Below are 25,407 nucleotides of genomic sequence, written 5' to 3' on the forward strand. Positions count from 1 at the left end.
TACACATTCACACACAATAGAGTGCCTGTATTTCTGATTACAATCATAAGACACAGAGAAGAACCTACTTTGCTAATCTTGTCTCTTGAATATTTCGAATTTAGACTCCGATACCAAGCTCTATAATACAAATTAATATGAACATAAATGTAATTAAATATAAATAGTTTACAGTAGCCAATCACAAACCAGAAGTTAAGTTCAGGTGCGCGCGGCCCGTGAAACGGTCTACAAACATTGTGTCTTTTGGGAAGTTGCATCAGCACCATGGTTCCACATGTCAACTGCATTTGCAGCAAAGAAAGAAAAACTCACCTCCACTGTCAGTATCGTGAAAGTTGGGGTCCAGCCCTTTCTCCAAAAACCTGCAGACCTTCTCTACACTCCTCTGTTGAACATACTCCATAAATTTCTTTAAATTGGCCTGTAAGCAAGAGCACATGGTCTCTGATTACTAACCCATCAACAATGTATCAGATAGCTCAAAGTTGTTCATTGAGTTTTTCTCTTTTAAAATAAAGGCATACTCTAAATTTCATAATGCAATTCTCTTCCCCAGTGCACTTGAACCATTAAATGGTTGTTCAGAAAATCTGCAGGCTCGTGGAGTGTTGTTACTCAATACTTACTCATGAAAAGAAGTTTGAGAGATGTATTACTCTACATGTAGAAGTCTTACAGGTACAGTAGCGAAACGGCTTGTTTAGTTCTGAATGTGCTATTACGTTTTGTGTAGAGTCATATGCTCAAGCTTTTGAATGACTCTTTTGACTGTGAGCCTAAAAGATGTTTGCATTGTGTACTACCTGGACCCTTTTATTAGTGCATTCAATCGCATGCACACACCTCATCTGTGTGACGACTAAAATGGTAGATACTGTATACCCATGACTTCTGTGTGCTGTGCGTAAATGAATGCAAATGAACATTAAATGTTACCTTGGTATGTAATTTAGCCAGTTGCTTGTCATCTACATGGCTCTGAGTGTAAATACGCCTCTTATAACGGAACTGGGGGCACACAAATAAATTGAAGTAACAGATGAAAACATTTGTTTAAAACGTGATCCAATAATAATTAATTGAGAACTACAGAGCATTATGGGAATTAAAAGTGTGTTTATGTGAGTGTTCGTACTTCTAGGTATGGTACGGGTGTGATCGTAGGGAGAGGGTACTCCCTGAGCAATCTCTCCTCATCGAGGAACTTTCCGGAACGCCCGTTAAAGGCAGGGAGGTAGAGGCCATAGTTAAGCACATCGGTCAGGCTTTGTGTCAAAGTGACCAGAACTCGCTGCTTACAAACCCAAACTGGTGCTTCAAGATCCAATCGCAGGCATTTCTGGAGCGACAGACACACAAAATAATTGTACAAAATAATAGTAAAGTGCTTTTAATCCCATTTTTATTTCTTACTGTTTTCATTTTACAGATTGACAGGAAATCATAGAATGAAAAAAGGGGAAAGGGATCAGAGTCCTTTGGAGAAGTACATGCACTAGCCGTTGCGCCATGGATCTGATTGGGCCAGGTAATTTTAGTCGTTCGTGTAGAAATGTTGCTGTGTTTTGCTATGTTCATGAAACACTTAATCTCCGAATACGTTTGACTTTACAGGCATTGATCATTTAAATGATCAAGGTATGTGGTGTTTATCATACCGTATGAAGATATGCTGAGATATCACTTAAAATAGCCAAAAGTCAAAAGAAAATGTATTTGTAATTCCTGACCATATAAACACATTGTGCTAAAAATGTGATTTTCTATAAGAAGTTCCTATGATGTCTAATAAGTACAGGTTAAATGATTATGTCTGTGATCAAGACACAAGTGAGGGACACAAGACAAATGTTAGACAACCCCCAAAATAAATCAATAAAAAAAATTATGTTGCAGTGGATGCTGGTATTGTTAGAATGTGTGAGGTATGTATGTAAATATTTCTTAACTGAAAAGTTGGTTTTGTAAACGGGTCATTCAATTCGGTGCCATTTGAGTCATAAAGCTCGTCTTTAAAGCAATAAAAGTGAAGGGCATTTATTATAGAAAATGTAAATATTAGATTAACTATTAATTCTAAACACTTATACAAGAGATGAGAATATCATGTAATAGAGGGGATATTTGGCCTGTGTCATATGGTAAAAAAGCGTGGAAAGTTTAGCATTGTTTTGGAAAGTTTGAAACTCTGAAATGCCACTGAAAAGTAGAAATGACCCAGATAATATATTATGAAAAATGCAGAATAGAAGCAGTGTCGACTCTACTATTATCTTATTATTTACTTTTCTTTAAAAAATGCCTATTTTATTACTGACCTAGTTATCTCGAAATAATGCAGAATCTGTAATATTTCTTGTGAAACAAGAGTTCCATCATAACAGTTTATTTTTTCAAATGTTTTTCAATGTGCTCTTAGACTTTAAGACCGTACATGTAAGACTGTACATGTAAACTTTTATACACGTATCATCAACCTATGGTGTAAATCACCATATTCAGTTCTGCACAGAAACACACTCGGATGCACAAGACTCTGTCACACCCCTTACACCCCCGCAGCATCAACAACCCAGCTTCTACCAATCACTGCCACTCTCCACTCCAGCACTGCAGTGCAGCCATTTCAAAGAAAAGCCAAGAAAACTGAGTATGCCTGCTTATGCACATGGGTGTGTGTGTGAGAACAGAGTGAGAAAGAGGAGCGAAGCGAGAGCGCGCTCACCGTTTGCTGCAGATCAGGGATTCCGATGCGGATAACAACTGCGTTTCCGTGGAGATCCTCCATAGGTTCGGAGGTAGATTTAGTCCCATGGGAGGCCCGAATGCTGTCATCTCCGTAGTTACCGTTGGTAGGGGCGTGCTGTTGCCGCGGCCGGTCGAGACCCTCATGTTTGCCGTCGGCAGGTGGACTGATAGGCATGCTCTGGGAGAGTGTGTGTGTGCGTTCTGCTCAACACGTCAGCCTCACAACCCTACAACAGAACACACAGACACACCTGCTTTTTCATTTATTCCGGATTTGTTTCCAAGGTTTGGGTTGTATAAGAGATTTGGTACATCTGTGTACTAGGAAGATGTGCGTATACCGTACAGTTCTTTTGAAATGTGTTCATATGGCCTTAAGGAACACCATTTGTGAGTAGTAGTATTGAAAGAGCATCAGCTAATGAAGTCTTTACGTAAGCATGGAGATGACATTTTAACACAAATCAAGATACAAAATATGGGCTGAGAGAGTTTGCATGTGTGTGAAAGAGAGAGAGAGATAGAGAGAGAGAGAGAGAGAGAGAGAGAGAGGAACTCCATTGGTTGTGAGTGGTTGCCATGGACACTGTAAAGCAGATCCACTTGGGAATAATGGAAATTGAGGGAACCCTGCATCCCAGGTTACCATGGCAACTCAGCACTTTGCTTGTTCTGTTAAACCATAGCTCTACCACTTCCTCTTTAGAGACAGCAGAATCACACACACAATATAGATCTCCATCCCTCCCTCTGTAATAAGCATCAAGCAACAAACACTTGACTTTTAATAATTTATTTAATACTGTGCACATAACGCTGCCTTAAAATACCTTGATCGATCCCTGTCATACCAGAAGCTACTGCATCACGCAAACACACAGACGCATTGTTTTACCATACTGTTAACGCAGCTGGCCACATGTAGGTCCCACCTACTCACTCATTCCAAAGCTATCACACGCAAAAGCATTTCAAACGCTCAAGTGCTATTGTCTACAAAGACTCAAGGGAAGTCGTCAGTTACATAACAGACATTGTCATAGAGAACAAGAGGTGGAAAAAACCCCAAAAGAGTAAAAGAGTGATCTCAAAGTTCCATATACCCAGGTCGAAGTAGCTAGGTGGTGTTTTCCTTCAGAGATCAGTTGTGCAGATACAGAAAAATCTAAACGTTTTAACAACTTACAGTTATAGGCATTCTTGATGGACAGGTCCTATTGACTCATCTCTCTTATAACAGACTGCCTCATGTTTAATGGAGCCTGAGATTGTTTTTGAGTACCGCAATTTATTCCTTGAATATTTATAGTTACATTACCAGACCTGACATATCACTAGCACAATTTGATATACTGTAACTGTAAGAAGCGATTTAAACATTAACTTAAAATACATTTGTAAAAAGTCACACAGATTTGATTTCTAAAAAATCTCCTGCAAGTGACTGGGTTAGATGTGTAGCTCGTACGAATAGGGTTTCTTTTGTCTGTATAACAGGAATGGTCTAGTTTTGTCACATTGAGCTGTGCCGAAATCAATCCCTGTTGCCTATAAAGTTCTCAATACAGTATTTATAAATAGAAAAGAGAGTGAGTGAACAAGTGAGCAAATTGCATCAAAAAATTTTTGCCATTGTATAAAGTAGCATAAAGAATTTTTGCAGTTGTCAAGGTTAAGACTTTCAGACTTTGGGCCTGTAATATGCCAAGGGGAAAAAATGGGGCTAGATCTCCTATCTTTAATTAAGGGCAGTATTCTTCAGGGTAGGTTTTGTAGGCATATACCTTAAAGCCTTTCACATAGATACGTGTAAAAAATGTCTACTGTTATTCCCCAGAAAAAAAGTTATTTAAGACAATGTTGAGCTTTTGCTGTTGGGTTAGTGTCACACTATATGGGGCGATGGTGTCACAATGGAATCTGTCATTATAGTCTAGATACATTCTCCGGTAAATGCCAAGCAAAAAGTATTATTATGAACAAAAATGTTTTATTTTAGAGAGATGAATCAAAAACATTCTACTATTTATTGAGAAGCATTATATGTAGATTTAAAAAGCTTGATGATTTGCTCTAAAATTAAAATGTTTACTATCATTGTACACTCCTGTTGAATGTACAGTGTGGTGTTTTCCAGTTAGATGTTTGAATCTACAAATATCCACAAAACCAGTACTAGAGACCACAATCTATCTATGTTATTGGGCCTTTATAGTCAAAACCTTATAGTTACTGACAAATAGCCCTTATGAGAAATTTCCTTAATGACACTTATAATATTTATAACATAAAGTGATCTGTCAAGGTGTTCCTGTTTATCACAATTAACAATAACTTAACTCTTAATAAAAATCTAATGTACAACTATAGGTAAGCATAGGTAAGGGCATTATTATGCCGTTGCTAAGGTATTCTGGCTGGTTTCTAGGATGATGGTACGAGATAACCTGTTTTTTTGGCTGATAAGTGAGCATCCCAAGTTTTTATTATATTTGACTCTCTAGATATCACTTTGGCTTTTCCTTCAATGTAAACCAATTGGATTTATACATCCCTATATGATTGAGCTGGAAAAACTAACAGCTTAGAAAAAAACACACATCCCCTTAACAAAGTTATACACCAAAGTTGCACAGTGAGACATTCGAACAAACCCTGTTAGTAATAATGATTTGCCTTATCAAGCAGCATTAATAAGTCGAATTAAGAACAAGAATAAAAGGAGGAGTTCACCTTTGACCTGGGCTTCCCATGTGAGCTTTCCTATACAACATGAATCTTGGGTATCTGTAAAGTTTATCTCCTCGCAGTTTCCAAGCTTTCAATCTTGTATTCCTGTTGTATTCTGCCAATATTCCACCCAGTGTACTTTGTGTTTCCAGGTTGGTAAAGTATCGACTCGAACGTCCCAGCACTCGCTCTGAATGAGATTTCAGGACACTTGAAGCCCAACCCTGATGCTGAATATTCCTGAGCAGGAAAACCAGCAGGAAAGAGGAAATTACATCAGGAAGGTTTCCAGACCATCTCAACCCATCTCAACCAACTCAAAACATTCTTCGCTGATCTCGACCAATAAGCTAACAGGGTTCAATCATCTGAGCCAATCACCAACGTTTCTCTAAACACCTCGGGTGAGGCTACATTTAAATCCATCATTCTGGTTGTAATAAACATCTCCGTCACTCCTGGCGCCATGTTATACTACCAGTTTTAGGGCCACTGAGAATTTGTTTTGGATAAAAATGCGGCAATAGTCTCTATGCATGTTGCAGTCAGAATAACAATATTTAAATAGAGGACATGGTGTCGGTCTGAATGAAAAAAATACAAAACCCATCCAAAAGAATACAGGATCAAAACTCCCACGCCTTTCTACCGACACACACAAATCACAACCATCAGTTCTTCAAACCATAGGGTGGACTTCTACAGCCTTCATAAACTTCCACTAGACCTGTATTCAAAGCTTTTTGCTTTGCACTTCCCGTGATCTCAGCCCCACTTCCTGCCTTCTTCCCGGCTATGTTGGGCCCGGCTCCTCGGGATGTTTTTGCAGGAAGTGTAGGAAAAGCTGCACGCCTCTGATAACTCGGTCCTTTCCTCAGGCGATACAAAAATTCACCTCGCACACATGAGTGCAGAACAGAAATAAAGGCAAGTGGCACCCACACACCTCCCTGCAAATCTCAGCTACAGAACAGCAACATTTCCATTTCCACCTCGCGCTAGAAGATAACGAAATTACAGAAATGCACGACAGCGCTAATACTGGAAGTAGGTTAGATACAGTTTATTTGAGCTGAATAATATATCAATATTTTAAATCGAACAGAAGGGTTAGGTGACTGCTTCAGGAGTCTCGATAGATTTAATTTCCTTTTGATTTCATCAGACCAAAAGGAAAATCATGGTGCTCGGTTATATAAGACGGACCTTGATGTCTTCATCTGTGGATAACAGCCCCACTAGAGTTATAAGACTTCAGCTGATTCTTATATCATCGTTACTCACTCCGAAAACAGCAAGTGCATGTGTTTAGGTATAACAGCAAGATCTATGAACCTCTTTTTCAACATCAATATATGCAGGGAAAGTGTATTTTTAGATTCTGTGACTGGTCAGCATTTCTTTGAGGTTTCTACAGTAATATTGCCTTAGCGTTGTATGAGTTCCTTGAATTCAAATGCGTTTCCAGCTTCCAGGACAAATATCCATCTTAGTTTCTCAATTATTTCGTTTCATTTCCGTTTTAAAACTACCTAATGGTACAATAGAGAATTGTTTTTTGAAGTAGTTTTAGATGCTCAAATTTTCAGGTCAACTACCTACACTATCCTTTAAAGAACCATAAGAACTTATTCTTTAAAGAACCATATCTTTCTTGCCTTTTTTATGATCTGAAAAGATATTTTGCCCCAAAGAACCTTTGTGAAACAAAAAGGCTCTTTGGATGTTAAAGGTTCTTTATGGAACCATTTAGACAAAAAATGCTCTTTTCTGGCATTGTGAAGCTAAATATCCCAAACCCTAAAACACCATTGTTAGTCCTCAATACTTTAATATAAAACATAACATTACGTCTTTCAAAGTTTTGAAGTCTTGACTTAAAATGCATTCAAGTAATTATATCTGAGCTTGTATCAAGCATTCAAAGTTACAAAACAACAATTCCCGATCACATGTCCTTAAAACACTCAAGGCTAAACTTCTGGGTAGAGAAACTATGATCCCTGTTTCTACACCATTCACAAATACACATACATACCCTCTCTCATACTCATTCCCACATGGTTTTCTCTCCCTTTGAGCTTTTTGTCACCTCAGTACACAGATCCAGGAACAGTATGATCAGCCAAAGAATGCTGTGAGCAATAATGATGTGCGTACGTGTAGGTGTCTCACCTCATCGCCGTCTCTGTTCTGAGTCTCAGTGCATCCCCATATCTCAGTGTGAGAATTCACATGCTAAGAGCTGTCACTGCATCCCAGTACCACTGCACCTCTCCAAGTCCTAGCTCCATCACTATGGCAACCAGAAAAATGGTTCACCAGGAAACTTTGCCTGCGTTTAAAGGGCCAAAGCATAAATCTGGAGCGCGCGTCCTTCTGCATCTCCCGACGCGCATGCATAAGACTCAAGGCACGGAGTGCCACGCAGATGTTAAAGAAGAGGGAAGATCGAGAAGAAGAGACGAGGGGAGAAAGATGTGAGGAGCGCGTTGGTTTAATGAGTGGGCGTTAGGGCTGAATAGATATGGCCTCAGTCACGACAGAAATCGGTAAGATGTGAAAGAGCGACAGGTACAGTAGGTAAGAGGGCTGTGGTGATGTGCGTATATTCGGCTTTCGTGTGGCAAAAATAAACCCAATCTCAACCAGCGTGAACATCCGGCAAATCTTTGATAAGATTAGTCTTTGCCTGAGGAAGACATACTGTATTTAGGGTAAACACAACACTCATTCACGCATCTTCGTGCTAACACGCGCACACACACATTTCGCCTGTGGAAAGTGTCCCAGAATTCCTTATTCCTTCATTATAAATACCCAATAACAATATCCGCATAGAGCTGCTGTACAGAGGTGTGCTTACACAGACACACACAAATTGCTCTCATCTTTCAACAAACGCAAAGTCAAATTCATTTAAACACAGATAAACCAAGGATATGATGGAAATCATAAAACTTACCCAATACAACCAGGGCACACATTCCACACCATCTCGACTTCCTCTTTGAGGATCTGTCTCTCGGGTTTGTGAAAGTGTATAAGTGTGTATTTATGTGTGTAATTCTGTATTTGAGTAAGAAAGAGAGGAGAGGGAGAAAAGAGGAGAGATAGAGGGAAAGGGAAAGAGAGAAATAGGAGGAGAGAGAGAGAGAGAGGGAGAGAGAGAGAGAGCGAGCGAGCGGAGGCAGTGAGACTCTAACTCTATGATAGGAATGCTCAGCTCAGCCCACACAGTGCAAGCATGATACACTGACTGTGTGTGTGGTGAGAGAGAGAGAGAGAGAGAGAGAGAGAGGTACAGTCTCCCACTTCTTTGCGTGGGCAAGGCCTGAATCTCACTCACAGTCTCTCTTTCTCTTCCCATCACTCTCTATAACAGCTACTACAGCAGAGATGGATGGAAAAAGAGGGGGATTGTGAATGGGCACGCCTGGGGTGGGAGGGAGGAGGGTAGAGAATGATCCCCAGCAGTGGGCTCGCGGCTGATTGGTTTGTTTTATGACAGAATTTAGCTTACAACGTTTTTATAAAAGCCATGGCGATTGAAAGGTCTCGGTCGGCATGGCAACATGCCTGATGTAAACATCAACGGGTCGCATTGCCGCCTTTTGTTCAACATGTGTGTGTACGGATCATCACTACAATGCCATCCATACGAGGGGTCAGGGTAGTGACACGCAATTATGTGATACGTACAGTACGTACGCGCCCTCACACACATATGTGTCTACATGTAAACATGTAGTAATGGACGGGCAGGTTTTGGCACAGAAATAGAAAGTGACACATACACGAGTGGGAAAATTTGTGCTTAAAAATGAAGCCTAATTTAATTTATTTATTTTTCATTACAGCGTTGCAACTGAGGGTTGTCTTTTTTTGGGAAAGGGCTTGATGCAAATGTTTTTACAGTCTTGATAGGCTTTAATTTCTTCAAGCATAGGATGATTTTTCCATTCTTTCTTAGGATTTTGGGGTGAAATGGGTACGAACATATTCTTACCGGTACGAATCATATAGTGGTGGTTTTAAATTGATAATTCACCCAAAATGTCTGTCATCATTTACTCACCGTCTTGTCATTTTAAACCTGTATGACTTGTTTTCTTTCGCAGAACACAGCATCCATTGACTTGTATTGGTTTGCTGTCCATACAATGATCAGTGGTGGCATCCATTCACTTACGCCAGGATTTTCATTTTTTGGTGAACTATCCCTTTAAAGCCTTACTCAAGCTCTCATCACCTTTTAAATTAAATAGCTGTATATGTGAACCAGCCAGCATCTCCGTGAGCAACAATTAATTGGAACTTATAAGTAAAAATGCTTACGGCAGTACAGAACAATGACACGCTGGGGAAGTGAACGTACTGCACAATAGCCAATCGTAACAAATATTATGAACAGGATTAAAAGGAATCTCAGTGCAATATCAACAGTGTCCCTGAGCACAGCTGCACAAGCCCCTCCTATAACAGGCCCCAGCATGGAGCTGCACTAGGAGGCCCTCTCATCAGAGCTGTGTGTCCTCGGTGTGCTGCTGCATGAGGAGGCCCTCAGAACTCCTCTGAATGCCTTCTGTGATGCGCTGTGCTATGTTTGGGGGCCACCTCCTGGATGAGATCTATAAATTCACTCTTCTCCAGACAGGCTCTGCATTCCTCCCCCCACGAGGCCAAGACCCTTTTCATCTCCAGAACTCGCATTTTAGACAAAGCATCCCTGCTCCAGTCCAGCACCGGATGCTCTGAATCATACACAAGCACACACACCAAATAAATCTGTTAGATAATCTTGCATTACTGTATAAGGATAAATTACCCCCAAAAAACTTCTGTCTTCATTTATTCACCCTCATGACATTCAAAACAATGTATAAGTCGCAGTGAAGCCGTAAGCGTAAGCGACCATAACCGGCGAATCCAGCTACTTGTAATTTCAGCAATAATTGTGTGTTTTAGTTCCGGTTTCTGTGTTTCTCCTATTCTCCTTAGTCATTTTGCCGCGTGTTTTACAGCTCAGAGGAACGTGTCCTGTGGTCAAGGGGGGTGTGTCCCAGCGTGTTCACATGGGAAAGTGACGTCGATGCATACCCTCTAAACAATGGAAGTCAATGGTGGGCAATGTTGTTTGGTTACCAAGGTTCTTCAAAATGTCTTTTTGAAAGTCATGCAGGTTTAGAGAGTGAACTTCCAATTTTCCACCAAAATTTTGGGTTGCTCATGTAAAACAATTTTCTCACGGAATTCTAATTTATAGGCTACATATTCTGCACTTTCTTCTCTGGTAGTCAATTTATAATGTTTCCATCATCTCTCTAAACAATAGAATTCAAAAAGCCGTTCGCCTTAGTGTACCTTTAGACTCATTCAGGACAAAAATGTAAATGACATTTGATATATAAATGTGTGTGGTTGATATGTTAATTTGTTGAAAGTTCTGACATCACAGTGACGCATTCTGAATGACCCATTTTTGTTATCTTTGTGTCCATAAATGGTCTGCTCAGACTGAGGAAGGAGCTTTGCGTTGTATAAGTACATCTATATAGAACGTCAAACTCTCCCTTTTCCACAATTATGTAACATCTTTACCATTATCTCCAAGATGTTAATGTCTGTACAGTGTTGACAGTCTGACCCCGATCTACTCCAAACACGTATAATCTGTTAGATAGTATCTTTTGCATAATCACATACCGTATCTAAGCTCACAGATCTGCCCGTCTCTGCGTTGAAGTCTCTGGCAGATTTTGTGGACAGGAACGTGAGCACTGAGGGGGCGGCTCACCTCACCTGTCACTTTGGCTGCTGCATCACTCGAGGCTCCAAGGTAATAACACTATAAAGAATATAGATGGAGGTTTGAATTGCAAGCCCTAATAGGCTACCTTCAATATAACAATTGTTCCATAAATGAATAATTGAACAATTTTGGTTGTGCTGTTCTGCTGGCAAGGAAGTGGTCTCCAAAGACAGACCAAGCAAGCATTGAGCGGAAAATGATAAAGTGAGCTTGTTTTGGTTCTGTTCTTACTAATCTGTTCTCTTTTCCAGTAGCCTCAGCACACGTTCTGATGAGACCCTCCTCCACCAGCTCTGGGGAAAGCTCTGTGTGCCTCATAACTAGCGAGTTGTAAAGGCGCTCCAGGAAATGTACACACACTGTGGAACACACAAACAAATTTGCACTTATACACTGAAGAACATTTATTTTTCTGAAGATCATACGATGCAGTTGTGGGTGTTTTACATTTTACAGTAAGGTTTCATTAGTTATATTTGCTAACAGGAACTGACAATGAACGACTTTACAACATTTTTAGTATTTGTTAATCCTAGTTAATACGAATACAAGTATTTACTTGATTTTGTGTCAATTTGCTGTATTTACTAGCATAGACATAGATACATTTTATTTAAATAAAGATATTTGTCACTTTTGAAATATCTACTAAGAATAATCAATGTAGAAAGGTTTAGTATGGATAAATACTATGGATAAAAAATCACAACTCATCTGTTTCCATTTTTTTTAAGCTAGTTAGTTAGTGAGTGAGTGAGTGAGTGAGTGAGTGAGTGAGTGAGTGAGCGAGCGAGCGGGCGGGCGAGCGGGCGGGCGGGCGGGCGGGCGGGCGGGCGGAATGGTTGGTTGGTTGGTTGGTTGGTTAGTTTGTTAGTTGGTTTGTTAGAACATTTATAATTGTGTCAAAACTAAATTTATTAAAATAACATTTAGTTTACAACAATAAAAAAACAGACCAAAGCTTATTGTAATGTCATACCAATAACAGTTTATAATACTAATTCTGTCTCACAATTGTATGTAATATTCTTCTTTAAATAGGAAAAGTTAAAAATATAGATTTGAGAAAACAGAACAAAAATTATTTTATTTATTCAAAAATATTTTATTAGCACAGCAAGCAGGCATTACCGTAATACCTTACCACCATGGTATTACTACAATAGAGCTTCTACTTATCCATTCAACACAAACCCACATCTCCTTTTTAAAAACGTAAACTTTATTTAATAAAAAGACTTTATTTACTGTGACACCCCCATGCACTTGCGTGAAATAACCCAACACAGTTCAAGCAACTATTTTTAACTCGTATTTTTAGGCTCGTGCGCATTGACACCGAAAACGACCAATCTCACCTTCGCATTCCTCTGCATCAGTAATGGGGAATAAAACAACACAGAAAAGCAAAAGAAACGGAGTGAAACACACGTTAGTAGAATACATGACACTGCTTTTAAAATGCGTGTAGACGCACTTTTAAGTGGACTTCAATACCCAGAATACCACTCGCTCTCGGTGGTGGGGGCTGCGGCCTTAGTGGCTCCCATTCTACAAGGGGCTCTGCTATTCGCCTACGTTTATGCTTGCGTGAGCGTAGTGAACCTCCGATTGGTCAACAACTCAAGCAACTCGCCTCTGTTATTCGACTGGAGTCATAAACCCGCCCTTTCAATTTGCATACGAGTTACGGCTTCCGGTTGGATTTTTCGGAAGCATGGCTGCCATCGGTGTGCACTTTGGTTACACATGTGCATGTGTGGCCGTATTTAAGGTAAATTTGTCATTGGAAAGAAACATTATATTGCTAAACTTAAGCGTATGCGAAGCTATACTAAGAAAATATCTGACGTGTTTTTGTTTATGGGGCCATGTTGATGGTATTTATGGGTAATGAATGGAGGTTTGCCAAGCTCTCTCTGATTTATGAGTATTGATATATGAATTAAGCATTGTGTTAACTTTTTTCCGCAGGATGGGCGAGCAGATGTTGTTGCCAATGATGCTGGAGACAGAGTCACACCGGCCGTAGTGGCATACAGAGAAAATGAACAGGTGATTTACTCAAGATGATACAGATATGTTGTTTCACATAGTCAAGTTCTTTCAAATGCATCTGCAATCTGTATGTATGTTCTTTAATATATCAATACAGTCGACATCTAAGTTATGACTGTAATACATTCACATTTCGTGTGGAGTGTTTATTGATACATGGATGTCAGGTTAAAAATTTCATAAATATGATGTAAGTGTCATTTTGTTTTAAATGGTTTGTTTTCTGATTCATTTATTTTATAGATAGTTGGAATTGCTGCTAAGCAGGGCAGGATACGAAATGCCACCAATACCGTTGTCAAAGTGAAGCAGATCCTGGGCAGACGGTATGTTATGCGTCGCACTCTGTATTTTATTAGTTTTTAAAGCTATTTTCACATTTACACACTACTTTTTAAGCTTTGCAATTCATAATGATGTGATTACTTTTAATATGAAGGATCAAAGTAGTCGTTCAAGTTTTTTTTTTATGGAATGGACAATTTGTTTAATGGTTCAAGGGTTAACATTTTGTCCTTTTGCTTTTAGATACGATGACCCAGATGCTCAGGCACACAGAGAAGAAAGCAAGTGCATTGTGAGTTTATCAAGCTGATTTGTTTATGTATTAAGCCTTAAAATTATGTGCCTTGCATTAGTCTATATTTTTCTATGTTATTTCAGGTTGTCAGCAAAGGTGACCTACCTAGGTATGAAATTGACACAGGAGAGACAACAAAGTATGTGCTGCCTGAAGATGTAGCAAAATTAATCTTCCACAAAATGAAAGGTACGTTTTTCTGAATGCACGAACACCACTTCCTCTCATAACTAACATGTTCTGAATTGGCCTGTAATAATGTTCATGTTCTTGGCAGAGACGGCACAGTCAGCCTTGGGTTCAGATGTGAACGATGCAGTCATCACAGTGCCGTTTGAGTTTGGAGAAATGCAGAAGAATGCACTCAGGTATAAGACTTCATGTGAAGAAGTGGTGTTGCTTTAGCTGGAGCACAATTGTATAAGAATAATGAAGTTGTATTGTAGGCAAGCTGCAGAAAGTGCAGGGTTCAATGTTCTCAGGCTGATTCATGAACCATCCGCTGCTCTCTTGGCATATGGAATTGGACAGGACTCCCCGTTGGGAAAAAGGTACAGCCAAGATATTTCTGCATATCTGAGATGAATAGTTTTTTGGGGATTAGGTCTTTGAAATCGAATTTGATTACTACACTTTTAAACCACAGTCATGTCCTTGTGTACAAACTTGGAGGCACGTCGCTGAGTGTCACCATCCTGGAGGTAAACAGTGGAATGTATCGTGTCGTCGCAACACAAACAGACCATAGCACGGGAGGAGAGAGCTTCACGCATGAGCTCGCACAACATCTCGCTGCAGAGTTCAAAAAGTCAGTAGATCTCTAGTGTACTTGTGTGCAGGTTTTGTATTTTTTGTGCTGTTTTATTTAGAATTTTTTCCTTTTTTTGTGTCTCCAGGACTTATAAGCAGGATGTGACTGGTAACCCCAGGGCGATGCTAAAGCTCATGAATGGTGCTGATATGGCCAAGCACACACTGTCTACCCTGAGCAGCGCCAACTGCTTCGTAGACTCGCTGTATGATGGCATGGACTTTGAGTGCAATGTGTCCAGGTGAGCGGATGAATATGTGTTCAATTAAATCAATATTATAGAGTAAATAATACTTGCTGCTTATCTCAGGATGTGATGCTTGGTTCTGTCCATAGAGCCCGGTTTGAGCTGATATGCTCCAGCCTCTTAAATAACAGCATTCAGCCAGTCAAAAACCTCCTGGAGCAAGTAAACCTGTCCACCTCGGACATCAACAAGGTAATGCAACATTTTACTGCCTATGGCCATAAGGGGGAGCCTGGTTTTATGTTTGAACCTTACAGGCTGTTAATACAGACCTAGCCGTGTAAGAAAGAGATATTTTTACATGATAACTTTAAATAGAGATTTAACTAATTTGATCATATCTAAGGTTGTCTTGTGTGGAGGCTCAGCTCGCATTCCCAAGTTGCAACAGATGATCAGAGATCTGTTCCCAGATGTGGAGCTGTTGAACTCCATCCCCCCAGATGAAGTAATTCCGGTGGGCGCTGCTATGCAGGCAGGCATCCTGGTGGGAAAAGAGAGCATGGCGCCCGGGGAAGATTCCATCACTATAGACTGCTGTGCTAGCGACATCACCGTTAGGGTGGGTACAGTGAGGCGATCGAAAGCGCTTGTATACTGAGGCTATATTTAGTTTATTAATCCGCAGATGGGGTTCTGAATCAGTTAATTTCTATCTTCGTCTTTTACAGGAGGTGGATGACTCGGGCACGGAGGTTTTCACAATTTTGTTTCCATCTGGCACACCTCTCCCTGCCCGTCGCCAACACACGCTACAGGGTCCGGGCAGCCTGTCGTCAGTGAGCCTGGAGCTGTACCAGGCGCAGCGAGCGATCGCACAGGTTTTTAGACCTTTTTCACCCCTTTTAAGGGACATTTCTGTACAAATCTCTAACATGCAGTCAGCTGCGAAATAAATCTGGATGTTGTGAATTAGGTTATGGATCACCCTGAAGATGTTTTTCTATTTCTATATTTTGTTTTAGTTACTTAAAATCAAGCATTCCAGAAAACCGAGATATTAGATGACGTTTAGGCAGATTTTAAGAGTTAATTTTATGAATGTTTCAGTTGTATCGATTGTTCTATTTTTCTAGATTGTACTTAGAGACCTGGAACCAAAAGAGGACATGCACGACCTGGTCACAGTTCTAACAATGAAGAGGTAATAAAAACATAATGCCATTATAAGGTTTTAATAATGCTGTTGAACTTGAATTTAAATGGATAGTTCACTCAAAAATGACAAATCTGTCGTCATTTACTCACCCTCAAGTTGTTACAAATCTGAATAAATGTCTTTGTTTGCTTGAACACAAAGGAAGATGTTTGGAAGAATATTAGCAACTGTGATCTCTGGGGCATCATTGACGACAATAGTAGAAATAATTATTGTATTTTTTTGTGTTACGGATAAAAGAAAATCTAGGAAAGCAAACCGCTCAGCGGCACATTTGACGAGCATTTTAATTGTAGTCAATTTTGCCCAAGAAATCTCAGTTGCTAACATTCTTCCACGTATCTTTCTTTGTGTTCAACAGAACAAAGAATTGTATACAGGTTTGGTACCACTTATACCACACTACCCATTTTTGGATGAACTATCCCTTTAAAGTGATTAATAATATTCATTTAGAATTAAATTTGTCAAAACTGTTTAATTTCAGGGATGGTTCACTGCATGTGACATGCACAGAGCAGGGCAGTGGCAGATCTGAGGCCATCACCATAGAAACAGCTGCTGCTGCATCATAACCTTGAATTATGTTGCCATCTCAATTCCATACTGTAACCGAAACGCCTGCATGATGTTTGAGGTTTTCCTGTGTAGGTGCTTTAGACCTCTCTAGATCCAGCAAACAAGTCATTTTAATTTATGTTTCAGTTAAATGACAGTTTAAGGTATCATTTACCAATTCTCATGTCGTTCCAATCCCCTTGCCTGTACAAAAGTAAAACAAATCCATGGGACTTGGTTTCTAGAATTCAAATATTCTACAGGCATAGCAAAAGCTTTTTATGATTAACAGTCCTAAACTGAAATCCTTGTTCACGGATAATCTTCAAATATCCATAAAAGCATATGGACATGCAAGTTAATATTTATAGTCTGCATTTTTAAACTTTCTTTAAAATTAATGATATAGTCCTTTATACTGTTGTATTTTGTTTGCAAAATTATGTCAATACTATGTGCCTTCATGTAACATACATCCCAGCATTGTTTTAATCACAAGTCCATAGTGCTGATATATGTGATGGGCAGAGTTAGATGATGTCATTATACTAAACAGATCAGTCAAGGCCTGTCCTGGAGAAAGGCAGATTAAGGTAGAACGGATGGTTTCCCAAATGAAATTATATGTGCGAGTATACAATATATGTGGCTTGCTGATATTATCTTGTGCTGCAGTTTTATCTGGTGCAGTCACACACTGAGCAGGTGCAAAAACTGTTCCCCATTTTGTCACGTGAAAGTATCACGCAATAAACTTTGGTTAGAGAAAAAATGCTTGTGCTGTATTTGTTTCTGTATTTACAACTATATTTCTATAGTCGTTGCAGTTTTGGAATTACAATAACTATTAAAGCTCTGACTTTTACTCAACTGTTAGAATGTCATGTAAAAAGACTCAAACTGTCAGTGGTTTCAACAATAACGGATTAATTATTTTTTGTTGTTAATAATGCAACAAATATGTTTATTTCACTGCAGACTAGGTAATTGACACAATTTCAGTACGGTAAAAAACGTTGATACATTTTTTTGTAGACTATTGTTTTGTATTTTTATGAAAAAACTGATTAGTATGGAACAGAAAATTAATGCTGACTTAACATCAAAAAATCTTCCTTTTTAATACTTCCTGCCCTGCTGCCAACTTCATGTACAGCTCTTTTAGCTCCTCTGGCTCCGGGACTTTAGATCCAGGTGTTGATGGGAGCTCGAAATCTGATGATACCTGAGAGTCTGATTTCTGCTCTGTGGCTTCTTCCGTCTTGCCTTTCACATTACAGCTATCGATTGCATTTGACGCCATCTCACCTGGTTTGCAGGTACCATCTTGAGACAGCCCATTGGTCTCTTGGTCGCTAGTAACAGCCTTGCTGTCATCCACTAGTACAAGAACCGTATCTATTTGACTTGAGCTGTCTGTAACTTCATCTGATATATGAGTGGACTGTGAGGAGGTCATGTGACAGCCGTCATCCTCATCCTCACGAAACAGCTCCGGTGACTGAGATGTTGTGTTTTCAGTAGATTGCGTTTGACTGTTCTGACTGTTATCCAGCTCGCTCTCATCGGTCAACGCTGGGTCAGCCCTGAAGAAGTTTTCCCAGCGGGGTGGAGCCGTCTTCGATGGTGTTGTGTCTGGCCGGCATGGCATTTCTGTGCAAGGTGAAGCAGCACCTGATGGGTGAGGCATGATGTTTGAAAGCTCATCTTCATCGTCGTCTTTATCATCATCGTTTGATTCTGTGCAGTCAATGTAATTGGAAGGCTGTGTGGAGCGGCGGGGCTCTGGGAGGATGTGCAATTTGTCCTTATCAGGGGAATCTTTTTTAGGGCTGTGAGGCTGTGTGTAAACGGCAACCTTGGTTATGTCAGTCACTGGCATCTTCCGCCTCCTTGGCGCTGTGGCAACCTCATCAAACAGGTCTCCATCACTGTCTGAGTCTGAGGGGAAGACAAATTAGTTCGATAAGACTGTAAACAAGCATGCTATTCACACTTGGACTAACAATTTATACCTTCTGATGTGGACCGCTTTCTGGTTCTTTTGAGAGTTCCTAGCGGCTTGTAGACAACGTCCTCTCCTTCAGAACGGCTTCTACAGAGTGGCTTTAACCTGAAATGAGTAAGTATTTACAGTAAGTATTTAGTACATATACAGTAAGTGAGAAAAGCAGAATGACCAATCCTTACAGCTCTGTAACGTCCTCTATCGTTTGTCCCAAGGGAATGACATTAGGATAGATGTTAACAGGACAAATGTAGGACAGGAAGTCCTTGACCTAGTTACAGAAAGTGAAATCAGAGACTTAGGAAAACTTTAAGACCGGGCCATTATAGAATATTCTTCTTTTCACAGCAGAATTATTCTCACCTCCGAGTAAGAAGAGTGAAAGGAAAAACACGCTCTGTAAGAGCTTCTACCCATCCTGAAATCAAAGTAACAATCATAGAACATCCAAAAAAAGCTTGTTTAATTTCATGGAAAATTTGAAAGACGTATTATGATTAAGACTCACTTGACAACAACTGAAGTCTTTTTGGTCCTTTCTCCAAACCATATCGTTGAGGGTTTGATGCTGATGATGTTCAGCGGAGTACCGTCAGGAGCCGTGGAGCCACACGGTAACCTGCTGGCCCTGAAAAACATCTCATCCTGTCAAAGAACCACAATTCTGATCTCAGTCTACAAGCCCTTATTTGATATAAGACGAATCATAAGACATCATTGTGTAAAGAAGTTAAGCCTGCCTTAGGGTGCCTGCAGGCATGGATCTGCGTTGCACGGTTGGTAGTCATGTGACACAGAATTTCGGGCATTTTCTTGAACATATCCAAGTTGTTGACATGTATCTGTAGAATGAAAATGTGTTTTATAAAATAACATTAAAGTTGTTATTTTATCAACACAAAAGGAAACTGCTGCAAAATCTGTAGAAATCCCTGACCTGTGAACTGAACTCCTGTCCCAGGTTGGTGAAGAGATATTCATAACCATATGCTGCTTTACAATTCAACCAAACTACGTGGTACGGACTCCGACAAATCCAGTCTTGCACCAGCTGCGCAATACCATTCAAACAAGCCTCCTGAAATGGTGATATATGTGATTGAGAAGGGAATTGTCACAAGTATATGATGTGGAACAGCGGAAAGTGAGTGTAAATTCTTACCCTACTAGGTATCTGATGGTACTTCGAGTTAAAAAATGTAGAATCAAGATACACACTCTGAATGTCTTTTACTCTGAAATTACAAAAAACAAATTTTAAGTGAATAAAAAAGTATTCTGTCTGTCTAAAGGAAGAAGTAACGATAAAAGACTTGCACGATTGCTCACCTGTCTCCGGAGTGCAGCTGTTCCATTCTGGCAGCATCTCCAACAGCCAATCTGAAGTCTCCGGTGTACAGAACTGTACCACGAGAACCCTCAAAGAGAAACCTACATCAAGAGTGAATGACACCGTATGAACCTTATCAAGAACTGTGGAGTTCATATTTTCAAAATAAAAATTCAAAGATACATACATAACTGATCCTGGACAGTGTCCAGCAGGGAGCAATGTAACAACAACATCCTCAGACTAAAAAAATAAAAACATTTAAGATGAACTAACGTTACACTGGTTCTTCTTTGTAATACAATTAGGAATAAACCGGAAGTTAAAGGCCCACCTCTCCGGTGGTTTCGTCTATCAGAGATATGTGAGTAGGACTGTCCAGTTCCAGGGCGACCTGATGTTCGATGTCAGCATTAAAAGCGTTAAAAAGCAGCATCCTTCGATCAAAACAATGTTGGAAATGTGTACTCACAATGTGATCTTCCCAGAATCCATATCTTGGGCTACTAAGCAGGAGTTCCTTTGTCACAAATGAGCAGTACAGCTTGACAGTCAAACTAATGGAGGGTATAGTTTTACATGTCAAATGTACGACAACAAAGTAATTGTTGAAATGTTGTCGAAGAACTTGAACTTCACCTGAACTTTAGCTTTCTCTTAAGGAAAGGTCCTTTTAATCCTTTCATATGATCTGTTACGAGAAACAACATTGATTCCAAACAAACTAATGTCTTCACATTAGCAAATCAATGCGATCGAACTCAATATTTATGACTCACCTTTGTGGCAATGAGAGAGAAAATAAGCTCTTGCGTGTAAATTCTCCTTGTCAAATCGGTCCAGGGAGATGGTGGGATACTCCTTCATGCGTCCGGCAAAAGAGCTCATGTTGAAGTTTAGGCTCAAGACACCACAGCCTAAGGTCTCTCTGAACTTGGGATCTAGTACACATGCATCTGCTTTTCCTCTTCTTGACTTCGCATTGGTACGACGACAACACGTCGGAATCTGAAATCAACATCTGTAAATACAGCGACATCTGTTGGACTAGAAAACATTGCTTATATACAATCTCAAATCCATATAAAAGTGCAAAACGCAACAAACTTTATATTCTAAAATGAGGGAATTCAAGTGTAAATTTTACGATTTTTGAATGTTGTATATAAGGCTACATCTACTTTGCGCCAGTTGATTTCGGTGATTGGTTTTGGTTGGCCAACCAAACGGTTTCCTCGAGTATGATTTCTATTGGCCAGCACTATTTGTTTTCTGTACGGTTGCTTAGGAACGATAATAAGCAGCCTACAGTAGCTTACTAAACGAACGATTCTGCTGTTGTCGATTACGTCAAAAGTTTGTATAAAACATTATTAATAATACATTTTGACATGTTTTATTTGACAATTAACGTTAGATGTAGTGTTTAAATCAGGAATAAAATGCAAAGCCTCTTCTACGCAAATGAGATCAGATTAGTTGTCTCGTAAATCTACATTCTTTTCGTAACTATTCTGCTGTTTGTACTGCTGTACTGTTGATTTGACTATTCCCAAAAAGGGGACGTGTTGTAAAAACTGTAATTATTCATAAGGATAATACTGTGAAATTGTCCTTGTTGTTATATATACAGAAAAAATCCTCTGTTTTGATGGATACTAACGCCAAACCGAAGTCCATGAGCCGAGCAAAGCAATGGACAGATGAGGTTGAGAACCTATATAGATTCCAGCAAGCTGGATACAGAGATGAACTGGAGTACAGGCAAATTAAACAAGTCGAGGTACCGTTTCTCTTCAACATTTGCCAGCTTTGGTTCCATTTCTAACATTAACAAACATTCTTACATTATATAATGCTTTAAATGCTATGACACATTTTCATACTTCTCCAGTGTGATTCAGTACAACACACCGTATATTTAATACAGTTGAGCATTATATGCTTCTTATTTCTTTATAGGTGTATCTCAAATATTTCCTGATTAGTCACTTACTGTCATTTCCACAATTAATTCTTAATTATATTTGCTGATAACTGATTTCTTGTTGCCCCAGATTGACAGATGGCCAGACACTGGATTTGTGAAGAAGCTTCAACGTCGAGATAATACTTTCTACTACTACAACAGAAAGAGGGAGTGTGAAGATAGAGAGGTCCATAAAGTAAAGGTTTATGCGTACTGATGGCCCAAATACACTTTTCTCATGATTTTTTTAAAGCACACATGTGAAAGTCTTCATCCTGTCGAGATGTCAAAGTCTTCATTCACTGTACTATTCAATCTGAATAAACATATTCATGTAAACTAACCATTACATGGTCTATATTTAAAGGTCAAATTGAACCATCCACCTCATTCACACATTTAATGTGTGAATACTTCATTTAAAAATTAATAAAATAGATTTTTATGTTATTTATTTGTTTATTGCATTGAGGAAATAAAATATGTCCATGTGTTTAAGAACAAAGCTGCTTTTTATTGTTTTTATTATTTACTTTAAAGTATATTTTACACATTTTGGTATGTAGGTTAAGGAAACCAAATAAGATTGATGTTTTTTTGTTTTATTAACATACTTAACAATAAAAAATCCCCTTGTTTCAATTACACTTTTTATGGTTTGATTCATTCTTTATTCGTATATATACCAAAAATTGGGTGATGATAAACAAACCGTATGGCCCTTTAAGACGACGCTACTTCCGTTTTCAAGCAGCTAGCCGTCTTTACGGTGCTCTGCTGCTCTTGGGAAGTCATGCGGATATTACTCTCATCAGAAAATACAACCGTTTGATCAATAAACCCCAACGTTTGTACCACATCCAGGTATGTTATATATAACAGTTTATTAAACGCTAACACTTTTGTTATTCTAGTTTGTTTTTGTTTACATTAGCTTGTTAGCTGTTTGATGGCTTTGATTTATTCTACAGTAACAAACTGATTACTCATATATACCTTTTTGTTTTGAAGTTAAAGAATCAGAATTAGTTGTCGTATATTGTTGACCGTATATCCACATGCTTTATTACTAGTTTATTGATCAGTTTTAATTTATGTAAGAACTAAATCAGTCCATGCACAAGCAGTGGTAGTCAAATTAATGAAGTCATTTACTGGACTGTTAAGATGAACATTCTCTTTTGTCATCTAAAAGTGTGTAAGGTCTGTAATAGTGAGACATGACCATTAAGCCACCTTACGTTTTTAAAGAAGGAATTAGATCCATATAGATTTGAGCAATCAATACTAAAAAGTGCAAGGAAGTTACATCAGACACTAATGCTGATCTATGGTTACTAACAAAGTTACAGAGTGGAAACAGTCTGGAGGTGTTCCTGGTCTTCCATCATGAGCCATTTTTAGTCATCTATTCGTCAGAAGAATGAAGAGTCATCTTAAATCCCAAGGTAATTTGTGAGAGTGTACAAAACATAACATAACATAAATTCTTGAGTTTGGTTAAGTGATTATTTGGGTTTATATATTTGGTTCAATAAAGTCTACACAAGCCACATTTGTAAAATTGTGCGAAACATTGTTTTTATGCACAGCAAGATCAACTCCCCACATGATCGGTCACATTTTTTGAAGAAAAAAAACGAAAAAGCTCAAGAGCCCCTAGGCTGATTGTTAGAAAGAGTGACTTGTTTGCTTACTTTGAATCACCATTGTAACCTAGCGTCTTTTGATTTTATTTGGCAAAAGTGTGCGACAAATGGGTTTTTACAGTTAATTACACATCTTTTATAAAAAATTATCAATGAAATGAATGAATGGATGTTTATTTTTTATAACTGTGTGGTTGATCTGATATGTACTAAGGTGACCCAACCAAAGTGGTATCCATCTTCTAAATCCTTTGCCGTAAACCTTAACAAGAGAGGGGGAGCATGCATTACCGACCTCCACTGAAGAAGGGACGCTGCTGGTAAAAGATATCGGGAAAAGGGTTATGTAGTGATCTTGCCATGGATGACTTTACGACACGCACCTATGGCACCAGTGGTATGGACAACAGGCCTCTGTTTGGCGAGACATCGGCCAGGGTAACACAATTCATTTTTACTTTAAACTTATTGTCATGATTAATGAAAGCTTGTTATTCTAAACAAATAAACAAAAAAAATAACTTCCTCGAGGTACCTGTCAAATCACTTTTAAATGTTTCTCTTGTCCCTTTCAGGATAGAATCATTAATTTAGTCATCGGTGGACTAACGTCTTTACTCGTTCTCGTAAGGTTTAACAACAAAGAGCAGTTGGTGTTTCTATTGATATTGTTGGTTTGGCACAATGCTTAATTCTCACTTTCTGTTTCAGGTGACCATTATTAGCTCATTTGTCTTCCCCTCACTGCCTCCTAAGCCGTTGAATATTTTCTTTGCCGTCTGTATCATGTTAGTCTGCGGCTCAGTGTTGGTGCTGGTAAGTCTGAAATACATTACACAAAAGCATTTCCTCACTTTATCATTGGTACCCGACAATAATAACTGCATCAGACTGTCTTATCATGCATTTCCTGATCTAAACAAATTCAATCACAAACACATCAATCTTCTGTTTCTCTCTCTCTCAGATATATTGGTATAGGCAAGGAGATTTGGAGCCCAAGTTTCGCAACTTGATCTACTATATGCTGTGTTCCATCGTCCTTCTGTGCATTTGTGCCAACTTGTACTTTCATGACGTGGGACATGACAAACAGAGCAATGCCTTATGAAACTGTTTCCATGGGAAACATCCCAATCACATGAATGTCCATTATGTGGGCTCTTTGAACCCCACATAAGCTCACATGAGTCTTTGAATCAGGAGAATTCACACAAGCCCCGTATGTGGGCTGGGCCAGTCTGCCTTTGGGAGTCATGTTATTGGACTAAACATATTGTATATGCAAATATGTTAATGATCAGTAGCACTCTGGGATGTCATGCACACTTTTTTTTGTACTCGAAATGCTGTACACAGCTTACAAACCTATATGCCAAGACCTCTTGAAATAAGCCATGGCAGTGTAATGCATAATGCTTTTATATTTCTTCACGACACATCTGTAGTACATTCCCAAATGAGACATTTCCTTTTGTATTTAAATGATCAGACAAGCAATCTTGAATCAGAGCACTTGATTAAAGACATTAAGTCGTTGCTGCTTTTTTGTTCCTTTTTCTAAATCACTGTACACTTGATATGGTGAAATACTTTACAGTTATGGTTATCTGCCATTTATAATTGGAATTTTAATGGAATGAATAAATACAGCTGTAATGCCTTCATGTTTCTTGCATTTATTATAGCACAAAGGCATGGAACGGTGACTAGTTTTTTTTGTTGATCTGATATTGCTCAGTGCA

The 25,407-nt window shown here is 39.1% G+C and overlaps 6 protein-coding genes across 11 annotated transcripts in view; 3 read left to right on the plus strand and 3 right to left on the minus strand.

The window, feature by feature from the left end:
• The window catches only part of shank3b (SH3 and multiple ankyrin repeat domains 3b), a 22,102-nt gene extending 13,543 nt beyond the window's left edge, over positions 1–8,559 (minus strand). For 4 of the 5 annotated variants that reach the window (XM_079454138.1, XM_079454136.1, XM_079454139.1 and 1 more), the window contains exons 1-5: positions 5,485–5,621; positions 2,729–2,978; positions 1,139–1,342; positions 940–1,011; positions 316–424 (exon numbers count right to left, since the gene is read on the minus strand). In XM_079454138.1, coding sequence (XP_079310264.1) covers positions 316–424; positions 940–1,011; positions 1,139–1,342; positions 2,729–2,926 — 583 coding nt within the window. In that variant the 5' untranslated portion in view covers positions 2,927–2,978; positions 5,485–5,621. Of the gene's footprint in view, positions 1–315; positions 425–939; positions 1,012–1,138; positions 1,343–2,728; positions 2,979–5,484; positions 5,622–8,446 lie in introns of those variants that run through there. The other variant, XM_079454137.1, reaches the window with a different exon arrangement.
• Positions 8,560–9,287: 728 nt separating this feature from the next.
• Positions 9,288–12,788, minus strand: cdnf (cerebral dopamine neurotrophic factor). Its single transcript, XM_079454143.1, has 4 exons — positions 12,652–12,788; positions 11,525–11,652; positions 11,188–11,329; positions 9,288–10,235 (listed from the first exon to the last, which is right to left on the minus strand). The coding sequence occupies exons 1-4, from the start codon at positions 12,737–12,739 to the stop codon at positions 10,045–10,047; spliced, it is 549 nt and encodes a 182-aa protein (XP_079310269.1). The 5' UTR covers positions 12,740–12,788; the 3' UTR covers positions 9,288–10,044.
• Positions 12,789–12,942: 154 nt separating this feature from the next.
• Positions 12,943–17,611, plus strand: hspa14 (heat shock protein 14). The gene is made up of 14 exons (XM_079454422.1): positions 12,943–13,067; positions 13,268–13,348; positions 13,595–13,677; positions 13,880–13,928; positions 14,015–14,120; positions 14,209–14,299; positions 14,378–14,482; positions 14,578–14,739; positions 14,828–14,983; positions 15,079–15,181; positions 15,336–15,551; positions 15,661–15,810; positions 16,066–16,133; positions 16,636–17,611. The coding sequence occupies exons 1-14, from the start codon at positions 13,011–13,013 to the stop codon at positions 16,721–16,723; spliced, it is 1,515 nt and encodes a 504-aa protein (XP_079310548.1). The 5' UTR covers positions 12,943–13,010; the 3' UTR covers positions 16,724–17,611.
• On the minus strand, positions 17,484–21,260 carry dclre1c (DNA cross-link repair 1C, PSO2 homolog). 2 transcript variants are annotated; one of them, XM_079454420.1, is made up of 14 exons: positions 20,824–21,260; positions 20,684–20,735; positions 20,517–20,601; positions 20,379–20,438; positions 20,232–20,287; positions 20,044–20,145; positions 19,877–19,949; positions 19,652–19,792; positions 19,455–19,556; positions 19,223–19,359; positions 19,078–19,132; positions 18,897–18,985; positions 18,722–18,819; positions 17,484–18,647 (listed from the first exon to the last, which is right to left on the minus strand). In XM_079454420.1, the coding sequence occupies exons 1-14, from the start codon at positions 20,930–20,932 to the stop codon at positions 17,809–17,811; spliced, it is 1,998 nt and encodes a 665-aa protein (XP_079310546.1). In that variant the 5' UTR covers positions 20,933–21,260; the 3' UTR covers positions 17,484–17,808. The 2 variants fall into 2 exon arrangements, with proteins under 2 accessions (XP_079310546.1, XP_079310545.1); XM_079454419.1 differs by having other exon boundaries at positions 20,379–20,601; positions 20,824–21,027.
• On the plus strand, positions 20,995–22,230 carry meig1 (meiosis/spermiogenesis associated 1; the record flags this gene model as incomplete). Its single annotated transcript, XM_079454370.1, has 5 exons — positions 20,995–21,067; positions 21,215–21,273; positions 21,359–21,400; positions 21,678–21,827; positions 22,102–22,230. 5 exons carry the CDS (start codon positions 20,995–20,997, stop codon positions 22,228–22,230), a joined length of 453 nt encoding a protein of 150 aa, XP_079310496.1.
• A 513-nt stretch (positions 22,231–22,743) lies between these two features.
• On the plus strand, positions 22,744–25,325 carry tmem243b (transmembrane protein 243, mitochondrial b). The gene is made up of 6 exons (XM_079454334.1): positions 22,744–22,877; positions 23,360–23,461; positions 23,877–24,100; positions 24,238–24,288; positions 24,374–24,478; positions 24,630–25,325. The coding sequence occupies exons 3-6, from the start codon at positions 24,023–24,025 to the stop codon at positions 24,771–24,773; spliced, it is 378 nt and encodes a 125-aa protein (XP_079310460.1). The 5' UTR covers positions 22,744–22,877; positions 23,360–23,461; positions 23,877–24,022; the 3' UTR covers positions 24,774–25,325.
• The last annotated feature ends 82 nt before the right edge of the window (positions 25,326–25,407 follow it).

Source organism: Barbatula barbatula (genome assembly GCF_947034865.1).
Source record: "Barbatula barbatula genome assembly, chromosome: 4".
Taxonomy (NCBI): Eukaryota; Metazoa; Chordata; class Actinopteri; order Cypriniformes; family Nemacheilidae; genus Barbatula; species Barbatula barbatula.